Here is a 22,671-nt window from a genome sequence, read left to right on the forward strand (position 1 = left end):
AAGTTACAACAACAAGCGATGAAAAACAAACATGACGGGAGTGCAAAGTATAGGAAAGGTAAACAAATAACTTAAAATATATATATACAAATAAAAAATAAACTATGTTTGCTTTTTTATATATATTACCAGGCAAGGGCCCACTGAGCTATTAGCATCTTTTTCAGAAGCAACCTGGCCACAAATGACGGCTCGAGGAAGTGGCTTTTATCACGCGTCAAAACACTCATCGCAGCCAAATAACCAAAATAATACAGACGTTGGCACCTTCCACGGATGCTCGCGCCCTGAAAACGAAACACAGCATCCATGTTGCCGAGAACAGTCGGGCTGAAAAAAACAACAATCGGGAGGGCGCGGTTCAGCCTCCGGTTGAGCGGCCGAACGATTCCGTCTAATTGTGGTCGACCCAGAGGCACGCGATGAGTGACCCCCCCCACCGCCCCCCCCCCGCCCCCCCACCACGAGTGTCAGAAACACTTCTCCTTGTGAACGGCAGGCGGGCGGCGGTGGCGTGGCCTTCTGGAAAGGATCTCTCGAACAGCTTCATTTTCTTCATTATCTCCCCTTTCTCATCAGCCGGGGGTGGGTTTTTTTTTTGGCGTTTTGTTTACCGGCCTTTCACAGTGACGAGGCGGCGGAAGGGGCTCCTCCGGTTCACACCGAGGTTGAGCGGTGGTAGGGGGGGCGGTCGGGAAAACCGGGGGGGGGGAGGGCGAAATGAGATGCAGGTTGGTCCCCTGGGGGGTCACGACAGGCTGGCGGGGTGGGGGCAGGAGTGGCATCGCGGTGGCCAAGACAAACACTCATTAGACAGCTGCCACTCTCCATCCTCGCAATCGATTCCTCGCGCTCGGCCGATCTTATTTTGTTTTTATTGCGGGCCGACTTATTGCACTTTGGGATGAAATTAGGCCCCGACCATTAAAGGACAAACCCCCCCCCCCTCCCCCTTGCATTCTATCGGCCTTGCACAAAATTTGCTCATTTCAAAAAAAAAACAAGCCGCTTCTAATGGCGTCGTCGTGGCGATGTTTGAATTTGCGCCGCTCGTGTTTGTAACTTTGTTAGCCGAGACCCGCGCGTGATCTCATGAAGCTCATGGCTTCGCGCGCGCGGACACACACACAAAGACAAAGATCCCCCGTATAGCCTTTGACAGACCGTTGGGGCGAGTGCTGTTAGCCAGCACCTACGAATGCCGGAGACGGTACACGAGGTCGGTGGGTGGCCGGCACCACACCCGACCGCCTTTGTCTCCCCAGTAGCGATGCTTACATGAGGCTGAGTCGACCGCACGCGCGCGCACGCACGCTGCCGGCATTACAGAAACGGCCGTTTGTCACGAAGATAAACTCTGCGGACGGATGGCGGCGTCACCGACGTTCGGACAAGAGCGCCGCAAATAGCGATGGGCTTCCTGAGCAAAACTATTGACTTCCGAGTGCCTTTGTCGAGCGCACGAACGGGGGGGTGGGGGGGGCAGCCAGCCAGCCAGGTCTAATCGCCTCGTGACAGGTGCTCAAAAAGACTCTGCAGCTTCAGAGAAGTGACGACACGTGCTTGTGTTATTGTTATGTTATCGTGCTCCCGCTTTGTGCCGCGATTGGAGCAAAATAAAGGGATCACGCAAAGCAAACAGCAAAAAAATGAACCTCTTCAACGGGGGGGGCGAAGGGGTGAGCCGATCCGTCGCACGTGTGTGTCGGTGTGTGTGTGTGCGTACGTGCGCGCGTGTGTGTCGGTGTGTGTGCGTACGTGCGCGCGTGTGTGTGTGTCGGTGTGCGTGCGTACGTACGCGCGCGTGCGTACGTGCGCGCGTGTGTGTCGGTGTGTGTGCGTGCGCGTGTGTGTTTGTCCCGAGCAGGTGGGGGGGGGGGGTTTGCAGAGCAGAGCAAACACTCGAGGTGACCGGGCGTCTCGGCTCTAATGCGGCTTAAAAGATCAAACCTGGGGAAGTTTACCACTTGAAGTGTTTACAAACCATAGGACAATACCAAAAGGGGAGGCGGAGGTGGGGGGGGGGGGTATTAGCTCATTACTCCACAGTAATGGAGACTGAGATGTACTCAGCGGCTCAGGGCTTCGCTCTCCTCTTGACCCCAAACGGGGGATGCCAGAGGAGGGGGTCGGACGTTGCGGGTCGCGCCGTTTGTCGCCGGGAGATCGGGAAAAAAAGTCGCCGACGCACATCGGCATCGTCAGCTGAAATGAATCGCGGGCGGCCCCGTGTTTATTTTGACGCGTCTCCATCGCGACCGCACGCGCCGGTGTTGACGAGCAAATTGGCATCGACGCCACAAATGAGCTCAACCAAAACACCGGGTAGCTTTGAGTCGATGGTTTCTGCCTCGTGACATCTGGCAATGTAAGAGTGTCGCTCCGACAGACCCGACTGCGCTGATGGCACCCGCACGGGTTGAAGCCCGGGTCCAGAAGTTTGCCGCCCTTAAACAATCGCTGCGACGAGACGGTCGTCTGGAACATCCATCGGCGAACGGGACGGAGAGACCATTTGTGATGGGTGGACTTTAGGTCCGTTTGTTTCTGTGCTCCACGCGTTGCTCCACAGCAGCCCATGATGGGCTTTAAGTAGCTACCTAACGCACGAACGCATATATTGATCACGGAGCGCATGGCGAGCGAAGAGACATCACACTGACCGATTTATCTGGGGCAGAACACCTCAACTCGATGGGAACGACGGCCTGGGGTTGGGGACTATGATGATGGGGGTGGGCACGAATGACGGAATGCACCCCAGGGGCCACGTCCACCGCGGAGATGGAGCAAACAAGATCAGCTCGCGTGCAGGTGCGAGGCGTTATTGTTGCCTCCGCGCGACAGTGATGGATGGCGACGGCTTGGGGGATTCCTTCGTCCAACAGTGGATAGATCGCGGTCGATAAAGATAAATGATGATGACGACGACGACGATGATTAAGATTCAAATCAACGAGCAATCTAACGACGTTTTAACGAGGCCAACGATCGCTGCTGCACTTCGGCCTTTAGAACAGGGAGTGTTTTTCTACCCTGGCGTTTTTGTGCTGAGCTTTGACTCCGATCCATGCCCCCCCCACCACCACCACCCTCTGAAACGTCCCTGCAAGCTCACTCGGCCGTGAGTCACTTTAATCAGTTCCACCGCATCGGTCCCACGCGGCAATTTTCTGCTTGTTTTTACTTCCCTGCGTGGCAGGCCGATCGCCTCTTTCCCACCTCCCCTGGGGTTCCCACACTCCCCGATTCCCAACATTTCACTCCTGAAATGTGCCGAGAGACGTCCCCCAGGCGAGGTGCGGAGGAAAAGGGGTATCGTCGCAACGGTCCGGGCACCGCCCGCGGTGGCGAGATGCTAACTGCCTCGCCTGGTATGGGGGAGGTCGTGGGTTCAATCCAGACCCTGACGCCTGCTGCTGTATATTTGGAGTGTGCGTGTCCCTGTCTCCGTGGTCGTGTGGATTTTTCTCCGGGTCCTCCGGTTTTTCCCTCCACATTTAGAAACATGCTTTAAGATAATTTGGCTGCTCCTATACATTTCCGCATGATAAGCCACTTCGTTGAGTTTTCATTTGTGGTCAGGTCGCTTCTGACAAAGAGCTGTATAGCTCAGTGGGCCTTACCTAGTAAATAAAAAAATGTTTAGTTTAGTTTGGCAGCGCCCTCCTTGTCTCCCCGTGCCGGATTTTGCCGACAAATATTAGCCATTTATAAAAGTTATCAGAATGATCAGAATATTTATTTATACCGGAGGAATCCGATGGGCGATGACGCTCTTTTTCACAGATGTCCGGTATCCAATGGACGGACACGGAGAGAGACAGAGAGAGGAGAGAGGTAATGCATTGCCCAGGAATGAAACAGATTATTCTGGCTCAGCTCTTTCCCCTTTAAAAAAATAAAGAAATTTAAGTGGAAAAACAGATGCGTTATTCGAATGTATGGTAGTTATTTTAGGTTATAGACATGCCTTGGACAAATGAGTAATTCTCTAAATGAAACAGAAACTGGGAAATGCCCCATGAAATGTCATGATTTTGAGTGCCCCCCCCCCGCCTCCAAAGACCGTATTGGTCCCCTCCACGTGTTACCCAGATTTTATATCGTTTTGAAAAAGAAAAAAAAACCTATTCCCAACTCTCGCCTAAAAAAAATGAAAAAAATAAGAGAAATGCGAAGCAATTTGTAAAACGTATATTTTTTTAAAAATATCTATAAGAGCGGCATATCGCGACAATTCTCTGTCGTTTTTTTTTTACATCGGGGGTCATGTCCCGCAAAAGCTCATCACCATCATCATCATCACTACCATAGGTCCCTCGTTCTTTACGGTCAGAATGAGCCCTTGCGCAACTCTGTACAGTGGAGATGACTCGCCGCGTTGGCGTTGCCACTGAGGGACCGACCGCACGCACGCACGCACTCTGTGCCACTGCTCATCATGTGTAGGTACGGCAGGTATCTGTAAAACGCAATAAAATCGCGTAGCTTTGAGATATTAAATAAGTAGCTCGCGTTTGCTACGCACAGGCACGTGGACCCCACCCCCTCTCTCTAAATAAACCCCCCCCCCCCCCACCAAAACATCTAAGCCACCGGTAACAAACAGCACCAATAAGTTGCACGTGCAGTGCAAGTTTTTTTTTTGCGTGGGCGACATGAGAGGCGTGCTCGGGTGATTAAACCTTGGCGGTGGCCGAAGGGAGGAACCCCAAACGCCGGGGGGGGGGGGATCCTCCTTCTTCTGGCCACCCTTCTGGCCTCTCCACAATCATTTGCCTCAAGCCTCCCACGCCAAACAGGGGCGATGCCAAGAGGACGTCAGGGGGACGTCGTAGCTTCCACGGCCAGCTCTGTCCGTGGACCGCAGCAGAAGTAGGTGCCACGAAGGGGTTGGTAAATGCTTAGCGGGACCACTTTCTGTAATTTGGCGAGTACAGGCGGCACTGTGTGATGACAACAATCTTTTTTGAGGAAGTTATTACATGATTGACTTTTTTCTGGCGGTTTAAAGATGTTGTAACGACTCGGGTGGTACCAGCCAGTCAAACAATTGTGCTGGATCCATGGACTAGGTCCATTGGTGGTGCAAAGTCCATTGGGTGTGGAGGCTCTAAACAGGAACATGTATATTATTTAGATGATGGGGGCGGCGAGGGTGGGGGGTGATTTCAATTAATAAAATCCGAGTGAGATGGCAGAAGAGATTTAGGAAAGAGATAGCCCAAGTTCTGAGATAAGAGAAATGTGGACCACAAAAGCGAGGTGGTGGGCGCAGTGAGGTGGGCGTAAGAGGCAAACAAATTAGATGAGAGAAGATAAATTCGGACAAGATAGAGAGTGACATTAGAGAGACTGGCTTGTTACGTCCAATTAGCTAATTATGTGTATTTATTTAACTGGAGTGCCAATTCCAGCTGATATCCATTTGACCCCCATTGTTTTATTCCTGATTCCGGTTGCCCTTGAGCAACTTAGGTCTCCTTAGCCTTTTGCTCGGTGCGCTTTGTGCCTCAGTGCCTTAGTGCCGTCCGCCAGAGCCATCGTGCCGTATGCCAACTGGCGGCTCGACAGGACGCACGCACGCACACAGCACACGTACGCACACAGCATGCGCACACAGCACGCACATAAAGACAACGATCCCCTGTATAGCCTGTAACGGAGTGTTGGGGCAAGTGCCGTTACCGAACGCCTATGAAGGGCAGAACGGCACACGAGGGGGTGGGTGGCCAGCACCACGCCCGGCCGCCTTTTGTCTCCCTAGTGGTGATGTTTACTACGCACCGCATCAGGTACTCATTTGAGACTGAGCCGACCTAGGGGAGGCCCAGGACCGGTTCAGATAATCGTCACTGATTTTCGCCGTGAGCGGGACTCAAACTCGGGTACACCGGCTTCGTAGTGCGGCGCGCTAACCGCTACACTACCACGTGTGCGAGTGTGTGTACACACTCGCACACGCGCGTGGATTGTCGTGCGTGCAGGGTCTTTTGCATTTCCCATGGTGCCGTTTGGAACTCCCCCCCCCCTTCCCCCCCCCCCCCCCAATGTAACCCCTCTTGGCAAGGAAGCGCGTGGGACAGAGACGGTGGAGAGAAAACACTTGCGGGGGGCGGCCTGGGAAAGGTTGCTCGATATTTTTTTTCCCCAATTTAGTTTTCTCCGTCGTCGTCGTTCAGATGATGTGGTGTTAAAAAAAGGGGAGGGGGGAAAGAATGATTTGAAATAAATGCAAGGCCTGTTGCACATTTTTCATTTCAAGCATGTGCAAAGGGGCGGTGGGGTGGGGGGGGGGCGGGAGGTTGTGGGGGCTGCGGGAGCTGGGAGCACACGCGTGAGCCTTAAGAAAATAAAAATAATTTTGGGGACTATAGCGATTTTCCATATTTTCTGTATAACAATGAAGAAGGTAGCGTACGTTTGTTAGGCTGGCAAAGCCCCCCCCCTCCCCCCCCAGAATGAACGGGGGACCAACCAATGCGATCCTCTCGCCAGTGTTGGGTTTCGCTTACATCTGCTGGCATTTTACTCTGAGGTTTCTGATTCTTGCCGAGGGGCCAGCCTGCTTCGATTGTTACCTTATTGAAAGCCAAAGGTGTGGCAACGAAAATAAGGTTTTTTTTTTCCCCACCCACACCCCCCCCCAATTCTTGTTTGTCTTGAGAAGAGCAATCAACCGAATGGGGGACCATGGGCGACTGACATCGGCCCTTCAGGAATGCAGCGGTCGGAGCATTTGCGGAGGAAGGTTGTTTTTCAGCGTCATTACCGTGTGCTCTCCTCCTTTATGTCAGCCCCTTAAAGACGGCTTGAGAGACACGAGAGAGAGAAATATATTTATCGAGTGAGAGAGCAAGTGAGCGAGCGAGGCAGAGAGAGAGAGAAGGATTGGAATGATCCTATTACTGCCAGATCGGCAAATGGTTGTGGCTGTTTTCTCCTGGAAACATCCCTAGGGGAGGGTTGGTGGCAGCGAGTGGTGTGTCTGGCCTGCAATTTCGGTCACCGGTCGCGACAGCGCGCACGTCCTGCCCCCCTGTCTGGCAAATGTGCGTACGTGTGTTGAACTTCGTTCGCACCGTACGTAGGCCACCCGCGCTAATCGGAGGTGCGGGGGGAAGGACAACGAAATACGCACAAAGCGTAGTTCTAAAGAAAAAAGAGTTTACAAGCAAGCACGCTGCGGCATACACACGTCGTGTGACAGATACAGCTTCCTCCCTGCAGTTGTTAGCTCGCGCCACTGCTAAAATAAGGGCCTCCACGAGAGGAAGCTCCAGCGAGCCTCTCTAGAAGGTGCCTTGGCCTACTCTTCCAGAAGGGCTTTTGCTAGAGGAAGCTCTTGAGAGCCCCTCTGGACGATATCTTGGCTACTGTTTCATGCTCGAAGAGGTGGGAATGGCCACACTTTACAGCAGCCCCACAAGAACCGCCGTTCCACTTAACCACCGGTGTTCCCGTTTATGCTGCTGGGAGAAACACGGGCAACGGGATTTGAGAATCCTGCCCCACGGTTTTCCACTGCCCTGCAAGGGAGGTCGAATCGAACCGGCGGCCTCGGGGTCGTGAGTCCTGCTCACTAACCGTTAGGCCGCAGCGGCCGCAGCAGCCTCCGTGATGAATAGTGGGCTGTAAGTAAAGTGAAGTTAAAACGAGCCAGCCATGTGGATAGAGCCGACGTTCGACATGACGCACGTGACTGGGCCGCAGCTTGCGACCGTGGGATAATCGCGTCGGACGGCGCTCGAATTAGCGCCGTGGTTCGCGCGCCCGTGCGCGAAACCGCTGCACGTCTCCCATCCAACGTCGGCTCCGTGTCTGCCGAAGCCTCGATTTTAATTTTTCGCTGTTCCAAACAGCTGCCGAGCAAGCCCGAAGGAACATGTCAAATTAGTTTTGACACGTTATATTGGAATAAGCAAATCTGAAAACTTTCCAGCGAATGCTGGCAAAAAGTATTTAAAATTAATTGCGCAAGTTTGTCCGTGTTTATTTTCTGCACAACCGAAGATTTGGGTTGGGTACCCACACTTTACCCCCGCTGCTCCGCTGCGGTGTAGCAATTTTTTTTGAAAGCTGGGTCAATAGAGGCAAATAATGAATAAAGGACCGTTGGCCCAAGAATTTGGCTGGCGGTGGAAATGAACGTGATGAATAGAGACGCTGCACGTCGGTATTTTCTGCTGGAATGGGGGGGGGAGAGTGGCTGGGGTGGGGAATGAGCTCAGAGCGCTACGCAGGAGCGAGGCCTCCGTAGGATTAGTAAGAAAGGAAACAAGTTGGTTTGGTGTAAGGAAACAGGAAAGCAATTGGGGAGTTTTCTAGAATGCAGTCGATGTAACGGGGACCTTTCCGCCGGTTTGAGGAACCTTGCAGAAGTGTGGATCGTGAGAAGAGGCTCGGTGGCTTAAAGGTCCAAGGACCTGGGTTGGGATCCGAGTAGCCTGTGCATTTGATGGTCTCGGCACATCCACCGATGACTGTTAAATAAATAAATAAATTTATTCCAGCTGTGTCATAGGATAAATATTACTTCCCTACAGCAGGGCAGGCGGGAAAATACTGTCCCCAAGTTTGTGGACCAGAGGTTACTTGAAACGATCTCAGAATTAGTTCCGTCTTATCCACTTTTTCGGGCTATTCTCTAATGTGGAGGGTTCCGCCACGCGCTGAGATATTCGAATGGATCCTTCAACCCATGACACTACACCGATAGCACAATCGGTATACAATTGCGGAAAAATACGAGCTGAATCTTAGTTTTTTGCGTGTTTAGGCAGTCCAGGAGGATTTATTGTTCTTTATTATTCCACTTGTTTACTCGGGAAAGCCGTCACTGAGTCTCAACACTCAATTTCAGGAGGGTCCTGCCAAGTTTTTTTTTTTTGCGGTAGGTGGACGGCCGATGTCTCCCACGTTGTAATCCCAACCGAGATATATACGCAAGTCATATTCCAGCATTGGGATGTTTGACCGATACCAAGTTACTGAATGTGTCAAATAGAGCGCACGGCTGGGAGTTTTGGCACGCTGAGTCACTGGCCCGAAACGGGAGACCGTTGAGTTCTGCGGTCGCCGCGTTACGCTCGCTATTCGCGAGCGAACCTCTCGCTTCTCTCGTTTCCCATCGACGGGGCTGACGAACCTACGGGCGCCCCCCCCCCGCCCGTCATCATTTCCGTATCGCCCGCCCGTCCGTCGCACGAATGCACGCATGCACGTGCCATCCGAGCCTTCAAAGACGAGCGCACTCTCCTGCCAAATCGCCCGAGAAATAAAACCGTGTCTGCCGAACGTGCGACGTCCCGGCACCCTTGGGCCTGCACGCGTCTCCTGAAGCGGCTTGAAGCCGAGCCAGCGGTGGCGCGGGGCAGCAACCTCGTTGCAGAATCCATAAACGCGCGTTCGCCCGGAGAGAGAGAGAGAGAATATATATTTTTTTCTTCAACGAAATCCGTGGGCCCCCGTCACAGGAAGCCGGGCGCTGACCGCAGAACATTTATGGCCGTTATGGTTTAAATTATTTTTCTTTGTCATTCGTATATTTCCTTTGTGTGCAGCTCGGCTGCAATCGGAAGGTAGCGAGTTCACGTTCTGTGGAGGGGTGGTTCAATCGGGCCCCAAATAACCCTTCGGGGTAGATAAAATGGGTACCACTTTGTGAGGAAAGGCAATGGTGGTGGTCCTATGGAGAGACTCGCCCCTGCCATAGAAATTAAAAATTTCCACATCTCACTTAGGACTGCAATCGAGAGATGAGCACCGTCTCGATTACTTTACTTTGTGTTCGAAAAACACAAAGAGGGAAACCTAGATTTTACCTACCTCTTTTTTTTAATGCTCAGGATCATGAGAAGTTTGTACATGTAGGCAACCCATAACTTTGTATAGACTGCTTATACACTCGGCTGATCTCTAGACGTCGGTGACCGTCCCAGAACACATAAGTGAAAAAAGTGGGTTTGTTAAGTTACTGATTTTTTTTTTATTTGTCAGTGCCTGGGCCTTCTTCCACATTAATCGTTCCCAGCGGCATTTATTTAAGGAAGACAACATCGCTCTGGTTTCGACCCAGACTGAGATTAATCAGCAAGGCACGCGGCATCTTTAAACTGATGCCGCTTCGGTCCCCCCACCCCCCATGATTCCATGGGCCACAAAGAGCAGCTGCGTGCAATCATTGCGGGGCCCGAAAATTTTTAGTCACGGCAATTTTAGTTTTGTTTATAAAATGCGCGCAGCTCTGGCAAATTATTGTAACAATAAAAATAAATAAGTGGGTAAGGCGGGGGGGGGGGGGTGGCGGGGGGGGGGGTTTAAGTGGCGACAGCACGATGCCCGGCGTGTGGGAGTGTGGACCTGGAGGACGGACGGCATTCCGAGCCGTATTTACCACCATCCGCAGAGACTCGCGCTGGAATGCGCGCACTCCCTGGGTCACCAGCAGCCGCAGAAACACACACGGGAGAAAGAAAAAAAAAGGAAAGAGGAAACTAGATTCCAGAGCCAAAGTTAGTCCATTAAATTATGTGTTTTGTGTATAAACAACTGTACCGCCCGAGCGTGCAGTCTACCCGCGTCCTCACCGCTTGCTCCCGGATAGTTGGTGGTTTATGTCGCCGAGTCTCTGCGTAGGTTTAGTCTATCGGTTTGCGTTGCGTTCAAAAGAAGAGCGGCCCTCGCTTGGTTCAACATCGTCGTCGTTATCGTCATTATCAGCCACGGTCAATCGCCAAGCCCACCATACCACGGAACATCATCCTCACGGGGTAGGGATGATGGAAGATGGCTATCGTGCCGGAGCGCCAGCTGGCGCGTTGGACTTGTCAAACGACGGCGTGACGGCAGCAGCACCGGCACGCGCTGGTTATTCCTCACGTTCACGAGTCATCATCGCCAGCCGTGAACAATCCACTGCTGGATGAAGCCCCCCCCCCCCCCCCCCACCCACCCACCTTTTTACCACCGAGCCACCACCATGACTCACGGCTCTGCTCTGTAAGAATGCACCGAGCTCCTGGCCTGGCTGGATCAAGGGCGTCGGTTCACTGATGGCAAATGCGGCGTCTTGAAGAACTTGCGCCGCTTGCGGTGAATGTCTATCGGTCGATCTCATTGCCGTTGTTCTCATGTATTCGTTTAACTCTGGCCTGGTATAATCGGCTGGTTTATATCTTGACCTCAAGGGCCCATCAATGCCGGTTTGATTCACACACGCAAGTCATAAAAGTCCGATCCATCTCCCCGTATTTGGGGACGGCTGCGATGAAACGCGGGTCGGTCTCGTCCTTTTGTGGACAAGCAACGGCGGTAATTGAAAGCAATGTCGAGTACTGCCCCTGTGGAAACATTTATGCCTGGGAATACTGTGCAACATTCTTGATGAATGTAAGGGATATGGTTTCAGGCCACCGTCGTATTACGTAAAAATTAACGTAAAAATTAACGTAAAAATTTAATTTGTCTCAATTGTTGCAATTCAGGGTTTGCTATTTTTTTATCAAGATAACCAAATCTATTTGTTGGCTGGTTACTCATCCTCCTCTGCTGCCCGTTGTAGTCTGGAACTCTTCCCGCAGTCGTCCGTGCTGTTGGCTCCATGCCCCTGTTCAAGTCCATACTCAAGACCTTCCTTTTTTTTGTTATCCTTTGCCCATCATTGACTGCCATACAAAACAATTGTTCATACTTTAAATTTTGATTTAAAGCTTTCGTGACTGCAGTAATTCATGTTCTTAGTTTTTTCGGTAAAGTCACGTTGAAGAGAAACAACAAAATAATAAAAAATATATATATAAAACAATAAAAAATTCTCACGACGTTTCGACCATAACTCAAACGGTCATCTTCAGGTGTGTTGGTTTGCATAAATTTATGCATAAATTTATGCAAACCAACACACATATTCGTTTAACTCTGGCCTGAAGATGACGTTTGAGTTATGGTCGAAACGTCGTGAGAATTTTTTATTGTTTTATATATATATTATTTTGTTGTTTCTCTTCAACGTGACTTTACCGAAAAAACTAAGAATATATAATTGTTCACACTGTCTCTGTGAAGCTTCTTGTGGTGCAGTGGCATGTAGGCGCTATGCAATTCCCACACACGCTGTTGCATCGTAAAATGCATTGTAGTATGTTGAACTTCTTTCGCTGGCCTTTTAGTTGCTGGTGGTGTCACGTGATGCGATTTGATTTGCCACATGTACAAATCAAATCGCATCGATTCCTACACCCGCCATTTGACGTGTGCGTTACGAGCCGACACATTCGACAAAGCCTGACACTGCTGATGATGCCCAGAAGGTTGAAACCTTGTCCACGCAAGGGATGCTGGTTACCATGAGCCTGGAAGGCTGATCGTCTGACCGAATAAATTATATTTTGAATCTGCTGCCACAAACAGAAGCCTCTCCATTTTAGCTTGAGCAATTTTCCACTTTGCGATCAGTCAAAGTTATCTAGTAATATTGTTTTACAAAAGCTATCATTTCAACTTCCGTTTGTGGAATTTATGTCCCCCCCCCCCCCCCCGCTGTGTTGTGATGTTAGCCGTGGGGGCCTCTGGGACCTTGTGCGAGTTCATTTTCCCAAGGCCCAAGACATGGGCTCCGCCTTGTCACTGCTGCCGGGTGCAGAGCACCCGAAGGAGAAACAAGTTCAGGCTTCTGACCTATCATAATTTGTAGTCGGCTCAGCATGTGGGGGGCGGGCGGGGGTGGGGATGATGGGGAGAGGGGTGGGTAGCGGGGACCGGAGCTCAGGGCCCAGGGTGTGTGTGGAGCGAACGGTGGCATAATGGTAAGCACATTGTACTTTAAGAACCTGTTCACTTAAGTTAGATTCCCAGCCACGGCTAGCATGGGTGAACTCCGCATTCAGTTGGTACCCTGTGTGTGGTTAATCATCAGCGCTGGGGAGACAAAGGTGGCCTGGCATGGTCCCAGCCACACCACCACCGTTATAGGGATGCGGTTCTGGCCTTCATAGTTGGTCGCGAAAAGCCCTTGCCCCAACAACCTATATGACTATAAGGGGGACCTTTGTCTTTATGTGGGTGGGTACGAGGTGGTGGAGATGATAATGAGGTGGTGAGTTTGTAAGGGGGGGGGGGGGGTCGGAGTGAGGGTATGCTTGGGTGAGGATGGGGGGCAGGTACTCGAAGGCAGTGGTTGCAGGTGAAGGACGTGTGGTGGAGTGATGGAGTGGTGTGGTGGTGGAGTGGTGTTGTGGTGTAGTGGGGTGGAGTGGTGCGGTGGTGGAGTTTTGGTTGGTGGGGTAGTAGAATGTTGGTGCGGTGGGTTGTTGTGGTTGTGGGTTGTGGGGTGGTAAGGCAGAGGGCCAGTGGAGTGTTGGTGCGATAGGGCTGTGGGGTGCTGGGGTTGTGGGTGGTGGAGTGGTTAGGGCGGTGGGGCAGACCGAACGGAATGTCTCTGTGTGTATGCTGCTCGGGGCGCGTGTGGCTGTGCACCGTGGCCCTGCCGGCCCGGCCACTGCACGAGGAGCCGCTGTCTCTTTAGGTGACGATCACGCAGCCCCACGCTGACAGCGGCCGCCGGAGGCTCTGGCGCGTCGCGGGTCTCTCCGTAACAATCGCACACCACTCCTCTCCTAAAGTGCCCTTTGGAGAGCGTTGTTTTCCAACGGCACTCGGCAAAAGTTTTCCGTTGCTTCAACCGTGCTGGAGGTCTTTTCTACGGTCGAGTGTAATTACGCGGCGTTGGAGGGAACGTACGTGTATTTGTCGCGAAATGTGCGGTGTATGAAGCCACGCATTATCTTTAAGCATATATAAATACACACGAGTGGTGACATCAGCGAGATGGATAGTTACGTCGCAGGATCGCGAGAGATGGCCGCACCTCGGGGCAGCCTTTATCCAGCAGTTGATCGATGATAACTCACGGTGATGATGACGAGACGATGATAATGACAAATGTCACATCCGTAATATTTTCCTTCCTTGCGATGCCCTCATTGTGGGCGGCAAGTGACCCCCCTGACCTGGTCTTGGGTATTGCCGCCGTCGCCAAAACCGCACTGACCAGGGTAGTGAAGTACGGTCAAACGACACCCAGGGCCTACACGGGTGTGGGAGGTCTTCTTCCAGCAATGGGTAGACAACCCATTAAACGTGCCACAAGTATGACCAGCGTTGTCACGTGGTTGGAACCGTTATATATGTATTATTGAACATCTGTTAAAAAAGAGCTATAACGCTCATTGGATTCCTCCAATATAAATATTCTGATTCTGAAATAAATGAATATTCTGATTCGAATGTTGAACTTCTTTCGGACCGTGCATAGCCAACCGTGCCAATATGGGGTGCCCAATGTTGCCCCAATGCTCCATATTTACTAGGAATAGACTGCAAATGAATATTGTATTCTAAATTTGAAGTTTTCGTGACTGCAAGGATCCATACTCTTTGGTTCTTTCGGTAAAGTCACGTAGGTAAAAATTAAATTAAACAAAAATGAAAACAACTAAATTAAATCACGACCCGAAACGTCGTTTCGACCCGAAACGTCGTGATTTACTTTGGTTGTTTTCATTTTTGTTTTATTTTATTTAATTTCATTTAATTTTTACCTACGTGACTTTACCAAAAGACCCAAAGAGTATGAATATTGTATTGTCATGATGTTAATTATTGGTAATTGTGTGGCCCTTGAGAGAGCGTTCAGTCATTGTAAACCACGGCTTGTGATTTTAGTTTATTTTGGAATAAAAGTTTTTTTTTAAAGAGTCTCATCGAGAAAACCTCTTGGGTTATTTGTTCTGTTCTTCTGTTCGCTCGCATCTTTTTTTCTTCTTTATTGTGTGTCCTACGTTTTTTGTCGAATAGTTCAAAGTAGCAATTGCTGTTAAAATATAATGCACGAGCAAATACCGCATTACCCCCCCCCCCCCCCGTTAGCATCAGAGATTGTGCAATGCTTATTCTAAATTCCTCACGACTTCACTTTTATCCCGAGCGCAAGTACAATGTATACGCGGAGTCGTATAAACGGCTCAAAGACCACCGCCGAACGTTATCTGGGACGCTGATTATAGTGATGGAATATTTATTTTAAGTCGAGCGTGTAATATTTGTCTTTGGGCGCAAACAAAACAAAATCGAGGCCATTAATCACAACGCCTAATCTCGCAAAGATAAACGCGGCGAAGCAAATGTAAAAGAACGGAACGCTTCGCCACATGAGACGTCATGTGATGGAGACTACGGGTCATCTCACCTCCGTGCATTAACCAAACCACTCTCCCCCCCCCCCCCTTTTGGGGTGGGTGGTTTGGTACGGGGTCCAGTCAAACGTTTCCGTGCCCTTCATTCATCTCGTCGATGCTGCCGCTCGCTCCGAACGTCGGTAACAGTGATTAGATTAGCACGTGGGAGACAAAGAATTGGGGCTTCCGTAGTAATCCGAGCGTTCGAGCTGTATTGTAGCATTTTGTCAACGCGCTAAAGGACCCCGAGAATGGTGGTGGGTCGTATTGTCCGACAGCTTCGGTGTGTTGCATGAGCTGCCACAGCTCCTCGCTTAAAATGTTCCGCTATCAAAAGCGCGCGCTCCGAGGTTGGGTCCGCGTGTGTGCGGTGCCGTGGTGGGTTTGCAACGGCGCTTTGGTTTTTTTGTTGTTGCTGTAATCAGAGTTTACAAAAGCCCTCGTCGCCAGATTCCAAACACCTGCTCCGTTAGAACCGCCGGGCCTGCTGATTATTTGTATAATTATAGCAAGCGCTCGGGGGTAAATGGATTCAAAAATGCGTGGGAAACTTACCCTAAGCGTCTCGTAAACCAAAAACAAAAGCCACAAGTCCCGTCGCGAAGTGAGCACCCGACGGAAGGCGATTGATAAACGGTGGCGGCTCCTCGCCAGATGAAAAGTAAAAGGCCCACGGACGCTCCGTCGAGTTAAACTCACTCGGGGAAGAAAACTGTGCTGACAGCACTTATCAAAATACGAGATATCTGCGACGACGGTGGACGTATTCCCGTGTAGATGCGCGCGCCCATATCTCTTACGGTATCGGTTGACGCGCGCATATTCAGCTGCCTTCTCTGGGGGCGGGGGGGGGGAGGGTGGCTTTGGCTGGGGCGCTACTTTTAGAAATCACTCCAAGGTAGGAATTTAGAACACAGAAGTGTATCTGTCACGCCGCGCCTAATCCCCCATTCCAAGAAGCAGCGCCCCGCATGCCAAGCAGCAGCTTTACAGCTGTTTACGTTGCGCGGGCTACAACTCGACCACGACCCCCCATCGCCGTGTGACCCCCCCCCCCTCTCTCTCCTACCACCACCGCCTCCTTCACCACCCCACCAACCCCAAAATGCCCCACAGCCAACCCCAGCGTGACCCCCTGGCCGCCCCCGCACAGGACGTTAACGTCCGGCCGGGCGATGTGGGGAGGGGGACGAGGCTTTTGCTGGTGGCCGAAGCGGACGCACGGTGGCTGTCACATGAGCGCTGCTGCTGCCGACGACGATGATGGGACAAACACTGGTGTCCAGACGACAACATTTAGGAGATGCGAGCGCGGGACGGGGCCGTGTCTGCAAACTAATAATAATAATACTACGCCCAATCGGCACCGGCTTAATCCGCGAGGGAGCGTGGCCATTGACAGGGGTCACACGGGGAAACATTGCGTGGTTGATGGTGGCAGGCACTCGGTCGTCTCTTTTTCATCATCCTCATCACCACCACGGCCTGGGCCGTCCCGGGGTCGTCAGTTGACGTGAGGAGCTGAGGTCTGGGAGGAGGCAAAGGTGGTGGAGGAGAACTCTCGCCTTGGTGGTGGTGGTTAGGTGGTGGCGGCGGTGGTTTGGTGGTGGTGGTGGTGGTTTGGTGATGTTTTTATTGTGGTGGTTTGTTGGTGGTGGTGGTTTGTGGGTCGATCGATGCCTCGCTTCGTTCATTGGTGGCGTTTTCGGGGCCGCGACGGTTGAGTGCTGTGAAGTTGTTACCTCTGACTAAAAGCTTTGGACCCAACAACCTCCTGGCTTTTACGTGTAGAGCGCCCTTTGTCAGTCCGCTGGATGTTGTGGCCTCCTCCCCCTCTCGGAACTCGAGCCAAAGGCGTGAATGTCGGATGTAGAAAGTGAAGCCAAGGCGATCAAATCCTGAACAAATTTTCTCATGCGTTATTTAATAAAGCACTTCATTATGTTTGTTGTTTTTATAATGCTTATAAAAAGAAACTGTGTAAGTGTAACTGAATACACGACTTCCATCCCCCCCCCCCTTCCCAAATGTTAATGTTCGCCTCGGCATTAATAAATCCTGCCAATTATGTACTTTGCGGTCTAGAGACCGTCAGAGTAAATCCGTGGGTTGCTTTCCTTTCGCGCCAGGTGAGAAAGCACCACGACAGAGCCGTCTCTTTAGCACGGTGCAAACTGGATACCTGCTTGGGGGTGGAAGGGGTAGAGGGTGGAGGGATGGTAGCAACGTCACCTCGGACTGTGGAAACCCACTTTGTGTATAAGTATCTGCAGCGCTAATGCCGTTTGTTCAGAGCGGGGGGGCGATTTTTTTTTGTGCTCTTTGTCCCACGACGCCGCGGGCGGCTGTGGTCATCCTGTCGGTGCCGTGTAGCGCACGGGGAAGGCTGTGGGGAAGGAGGGAGGGGATGGCGGGTGGGGTGATCGGTTTTCACGATACGCGAACACCCCCCCCTGCTCCCCGTCCCGTCACGGTGCTGTCTCATCCAGCGAGGCCTGTGTGGGTGCACGCGCGATCCGTTCGCTTGCTGAATGGAACGTTTAAGCGAGAACGCCCCGTTTGCGGCAATCGGCGTGCGACATCTCAAGTTTGTTTTTGGCTTTGATTGCGCGTGACAGAAACAGTGCCTAGGCATTGCCGTCCACTCGTAGACACGTTGAGTTTGGAAGCGGAGTTGACGTCGACTCGTTAAAAACCAAGTCGGCCACAGCTCCGGACAGTCGGGAATTTAGTTTGTTTGTTTGCGTGATAACATTAATTTTAATGCTTCCGTTTATTGTAACGTGTCAAAGCGAATGTGCGTTTGAGCTATGGTTCAGCCACTCGGATTGCTGCCACAGTAGGAGTAATCGTCAACGGCGTTCTGGGCTTGGAAGCCAGAGGTTGCCGATTCGATTCCATCCCCCCCCCCTCCGATGTTAGCAGTCGAAACAATGGCGCAAAGCTTCTTGAATCCCCACCACCACCACCACCAGCAGTGTTACCGGGTTCACCGCAGTTAGTGGACCGGCGAGCCGCGGGTGATGGGGTAAAGTGTGGGTACCTATCGCCTCTTCCACGGCGTCTGGCCCCCTCGAGGGAAGAGACCCCTTGCCACCAGCAGGGCCCGTGAGCGAGCGATTTCAGGGGCTGCGCCTTTCCCCACCTGCGACGCGGCTGCGGCACGAGCGGGCGGCGTTAGCTTGCCGTAAATCGCGACTTCAGTGTTTATGACGACGAGGAACACGCAAAAAAATTCCAACCCGAGCGTCGGTTACACACACTCCATGGAATGCGAGGGAATAATTTGCAGCATTGCTTTCGTAAGATGTCCGCTGGCTGTATATTTCAGAACCCGCTGCCAAAATGAGAAAGTTAAAGGTTACAGTAAACCTGGCGCGACCTCTCAATGACCCCAGGCTTTTATGGGCAGCAGTAAAAAAAAAGCAGACTCCTTTTCTTCCAGGCCAGAGAGAGGTGGGAGGCGGTGTGTGGGGGGGGGTGCCCGCGGTGATAAAGTCTCGGGGACAGGCTAATTGATGAGTCTGCTGACATAACAATGGCGACTGAAAGGCGAAACTTGTGAACTCTGCTCCCGGCTCAATGACAGCTCCTGGCCCAAGTCACAAGCGACGACGACGACGATGCCGTCGTGAGTGGCCTTCTCGCCTGTGACTTGTTTTTAAAAAGCGCGGCCGCCGTACAGTCGCCACTCCGCGATCACCGCGTAAACTCCGACGCACATGTTCCTGAGCACTACCGCCACCACCCCCCCACCCACACACCTACCCACACAACCACCCCCCCCACACGCAAACCACCGAGTCCCTTCCCATTAGCCGAAACGGCGATGATGTCATTCGCTGACATTTTGACCCCGGCGGTCATTTATCTTGTGCTGTCAGTTCTGTTAGTGTTGTGTCTCGCAGACATCGGGAAGGGACAAAAGTATGCGAGGTCCCATTACGAAGGGCCAGTTAATGGGCGGTGTTTAAAATTCTTTTTCGTTCTCTCTCCCCTGCCCCTGCCCCCTGCTCCCCCGCGGCCCGCCTTCTCCGTTTACAGGTTCATTAACGCAAGACGCCGAATAGTACAGCCCATGATTGATCAGTCCAACCGAGCAGGCAAGTGTCGAACATTAACACTAATCGCGCCGCACATCTGAAAATAATAATCGGACGCCGAGCATGGTGGCGGGGCTGACGCTGAGGCGGGCCTCTGTCGCTAATTGCGCTCTAAATCCACGAGCCTCTCCGATGGATAATTTTTTTTTTGCGTCCGCACGCTAAACGCAGTATTCGGGTAGCCAAATGTCTACGTCTGCACGAGCGACAAAGAATACTTCGTACGTTCGCTGGTGCAATTGAGGGGCACGCAGCGGATTTGTTGAGATTTGTTGATTTTTACCGCGGCGGATTTGTTGAGATTTGTTGATTTTTACCGCACTTGCTGAGGGCACACACGGAGCCACCAAAAGCCCAAAAATGTCAAACGGCCAGAAACAAATGTCAAAATATGCACACATGCTTGCATTTTTTTTTACTCAACATTTGCTCACGAGTAACCGTTCATATTGCCGATTTAAAACGTCGGCTGGGAACATCCTGTAAGAAACCTGCTGTCAGGGCCACGCGGTGTATGTGGCCTGTGTACGTAGTGCTATGTCCAACTGTTATTCACTCGATCTCTATGGCTATGAAAGATTGAAGAGCCATCCCCTTAACGGCACCCATTATATATGTTTCCTTTTCGGGCCGCAGTGTTGGGGTTCTCTGTCCCCGTGGTCGCGTGGATTTATCTCCGGGTCCTCCGGTTTTTCCCCCCTCCACATTGAGAAGCACTCTTTGGCCGCAGTACATTTCCACGCGATAAGCCACTTCAGTGGGCCTTACATGCTAAAAAATGTTTTTTAACCAAATAGTTACTCGTTTAGTTTATCGAGGAACGCGTTGAGTACTCCTTACGTGTGCTCGTGCACCACTGCCAACGGGCAGCAACATCACGAAAAACATTCTGAGTTTGGAAGCGAGTTCAGGGTGGAACTGGCCTGGTCAGTCACACACCGACCACCCGTGCGGTGCATTCACGCGCACACACGCACGGCTTCCCTTTGTGACGCAATACAATTAGACGTGCGGAATGTGGGCAAAGTGGCTTGAGAGTGATATTGAAATCATCCACCGACCCTGTGTAAGCCCCCCCTTAAAATTCTTAACGATCTTATATAGTCACGCAGTAAAACTTACGCGCTTAAAGTTAATTAACAGTAACGGGACGTCGTTGCCCGTTGGTTTCCATCAAGGGCTCCGCTTCTATCTTTGTCCTCTCATCCTATTCTACGGAACATTTTGACCGCCTCCCGTGGAAATATACCTTTATTAACGCACGCACGCATAAGGATGTTCGGGGCACGAGACGGCAATTATGAAAGGCACTTGAACGCGATCGGGGCAAAGAATAAGCACCTAATTACACCGCGTGAATCCGAAATAGGGGTTAGAGGATTATTTCTTGGCCGCTGCCCAGCATTGTAAAGACCCAGATGACGGTTGGCCGAGTCACTTGGGAGGCGAGCGGTCGTACGCGCGGAGATAGGTGTAACGCACGCATTGCGTCCGTACGCTCCCGGTGATAATAACAACAAATGTATGATCACTCTCTGCATCCTTTACAAACAAGTGCAGGTTCAGGAAGGTGGAGGTTAGAGCGCCGAGCTGACACCGCTGAGACCCCTACCCTGGGTGCGGATTTGCAGGAGGAAGCCCTTAGTGGCTGTGTATTAAAACGGGTTTGTCGCGAGTTGATGGTCTCAGCTCGGCACCGCAAATGGCACCGCAATATTAAATGTGGTTCTGCACTTAATTTGGCTGAATTCCAGCTCTGACTATCGTGCCACGATGGAAAAGCGCTCTGCCCCCTCTAAACTGCGTGGGCCCAAATTCGTGCTTGAATGGATCTCAAAGGTAGTTCTGTGGTAGCCACTTCTGTGGCCAGATTCACTCACACTGGTCTGCGAGAAATCCGAACGGCTAGTTCATCTCGTAACATGGCAGCGATATAACTGGATGAAAATATCTAAACACACTTTTGTATATTTGTTACCATTTAAATAAGTTCGGTCTAACGATGTGTGTCTGTGTGTGTGGTGCGGTGCCGGCCGTGCAGTGAGCCAGGGAGCCGGGTACAGCCCCGACGGGCAGCACCTGGGAGGCTTCGTGATGGACGGCCAGCAGCACATGGGCCTGCGTCCTCCCGGTAACGAGTGGCACAGCTCACTCCCGGGCACGTCGGCATGGCACTCTAAACACACCGGCCAAAGGGCTGAGGCAATCCCTCCTGTCCGCCTGTCCGTCCGTCCACTCGTTCGTCCATCCGTTTGTTTATTCCTCTGCCGTGTACCTGTTTGACATCGGGCACGGCGGTGGCGAGATGTTAACTACCTCACCTGGCACACAGGAGGTCGTGGGTTCCATCCCGAACCTGACGCCTGTTGTATATTTGGAGTTTGCGCGTTCTCCCCGTGGTCGCGTGGATTTTGCTCCGGGTCCTCGGGTTTTTTTCCCCTCCACATTTAGAAATAACGTGCGTTCATAGTATTTGGCTGCAAAAAATTCGCACATGATGATGAGCCACTTAGTTGAGCTATCATTTGTGGCCAGGTCACTTGGGAAAGAGAGCTCTATAGCTCAGTGAGCCTTACCTGGTAAAATAAAAATTATATTTTAGTTTAGTTTTAAAGGGCATCAAGTTTTAACGGGTCAACCGGTGCGTACCGCAAATTGTGCACGGGTTTTAGTGAGTGACGATTCACCCCAAGCCCCGAGATTCATTGTCACGATTCGGTGTCACGATGCGATCCATCATTCGACGCTCTCTCGACTCGATTTTACACCATCTCGTTTGTATTGTTTATGCAAGTTCCGTCAGAATGCGTGAAATGGCACGCTGTTTGTGATACATCGCCGACGAAATAATTTATATCTTGTCGAAATACAACCACAACTCAGGACGCAGGCCGTAAAATTGTGGGTGTGTGCATCACAGGGGTTAAAGGGGGGGCGGGGGCACGTTTATGCTCTTTGTTTAAATTCGGCGCGATTGGAAATCATTCTACATGCTTGTAAGGCGATGTAAAGCAACTAAATTACAAAGGGTTTAAATTTCCCATTGAACATGTTGCGGTAAGCGCTCTCAATTTCCCACTATTTGTATGAATCACAAATATTACATTTTTATTTTACACCTACGAATCAATTCAATGTATTACAAATCGTAAGAATAATACAAATTCTAACTCGCAACGCTCCGCCGTCGCACGCGCCGTTCGTTCGCTCGCTCTCATAAAGAGGGGACGACTCGGAGAAAGGACGACTCGGAGAGAGAGGATGACTCAGAGAGTGAGAGAGGACGACTCAGAGAGAGAGGGGAGGACTCAGAGGCGCCAGGAAGGAGG

General features: G+C 51.5%; 1 protein-coding gene across 1 annotated transcript in view; it reads left to right on the plus strand.

Annotated features, from left to right (window-relative positions):
• Positions 1 to 22,671, plus strand: part of LOC116947947 (homeobox protein Meis1) — a 96,303-nt gene that overhangs the window by 65,930 nt on the left and 7,702 nt on the right. The window contains exons 10-11 of the mRNA XM_032964293.2: positions 19,284 to 19,342; positions 21,384 to 21,473. Coding sequence (XP_032820184.1) covers positions 19,284 to 19,342; positions 21,384 to 21,473 — 149 coding nt within the window. The remainder of the gene's footprint in view (positions 1 to 19,283; positions 19,343 to 21,383; positions 21,474 to 22,671) is intronic.

This window comes from Petromyzon marinus, chromosome 31 (genome assembly GCF_048934315.1).
Source record: "Petromyzon marinus isolate PM22_M1 ecotype Great Lakes invasive population chromosome 31, UKy_Petmar_22M1.pri1.0, whole genome shotgun sequence".
NCBI lineage: Eukaryota > Metazoa > Chordata > Hyperoartia > Petromyzontiformes > Petromyzontidae > Petromyzon > Petromyzon marinus.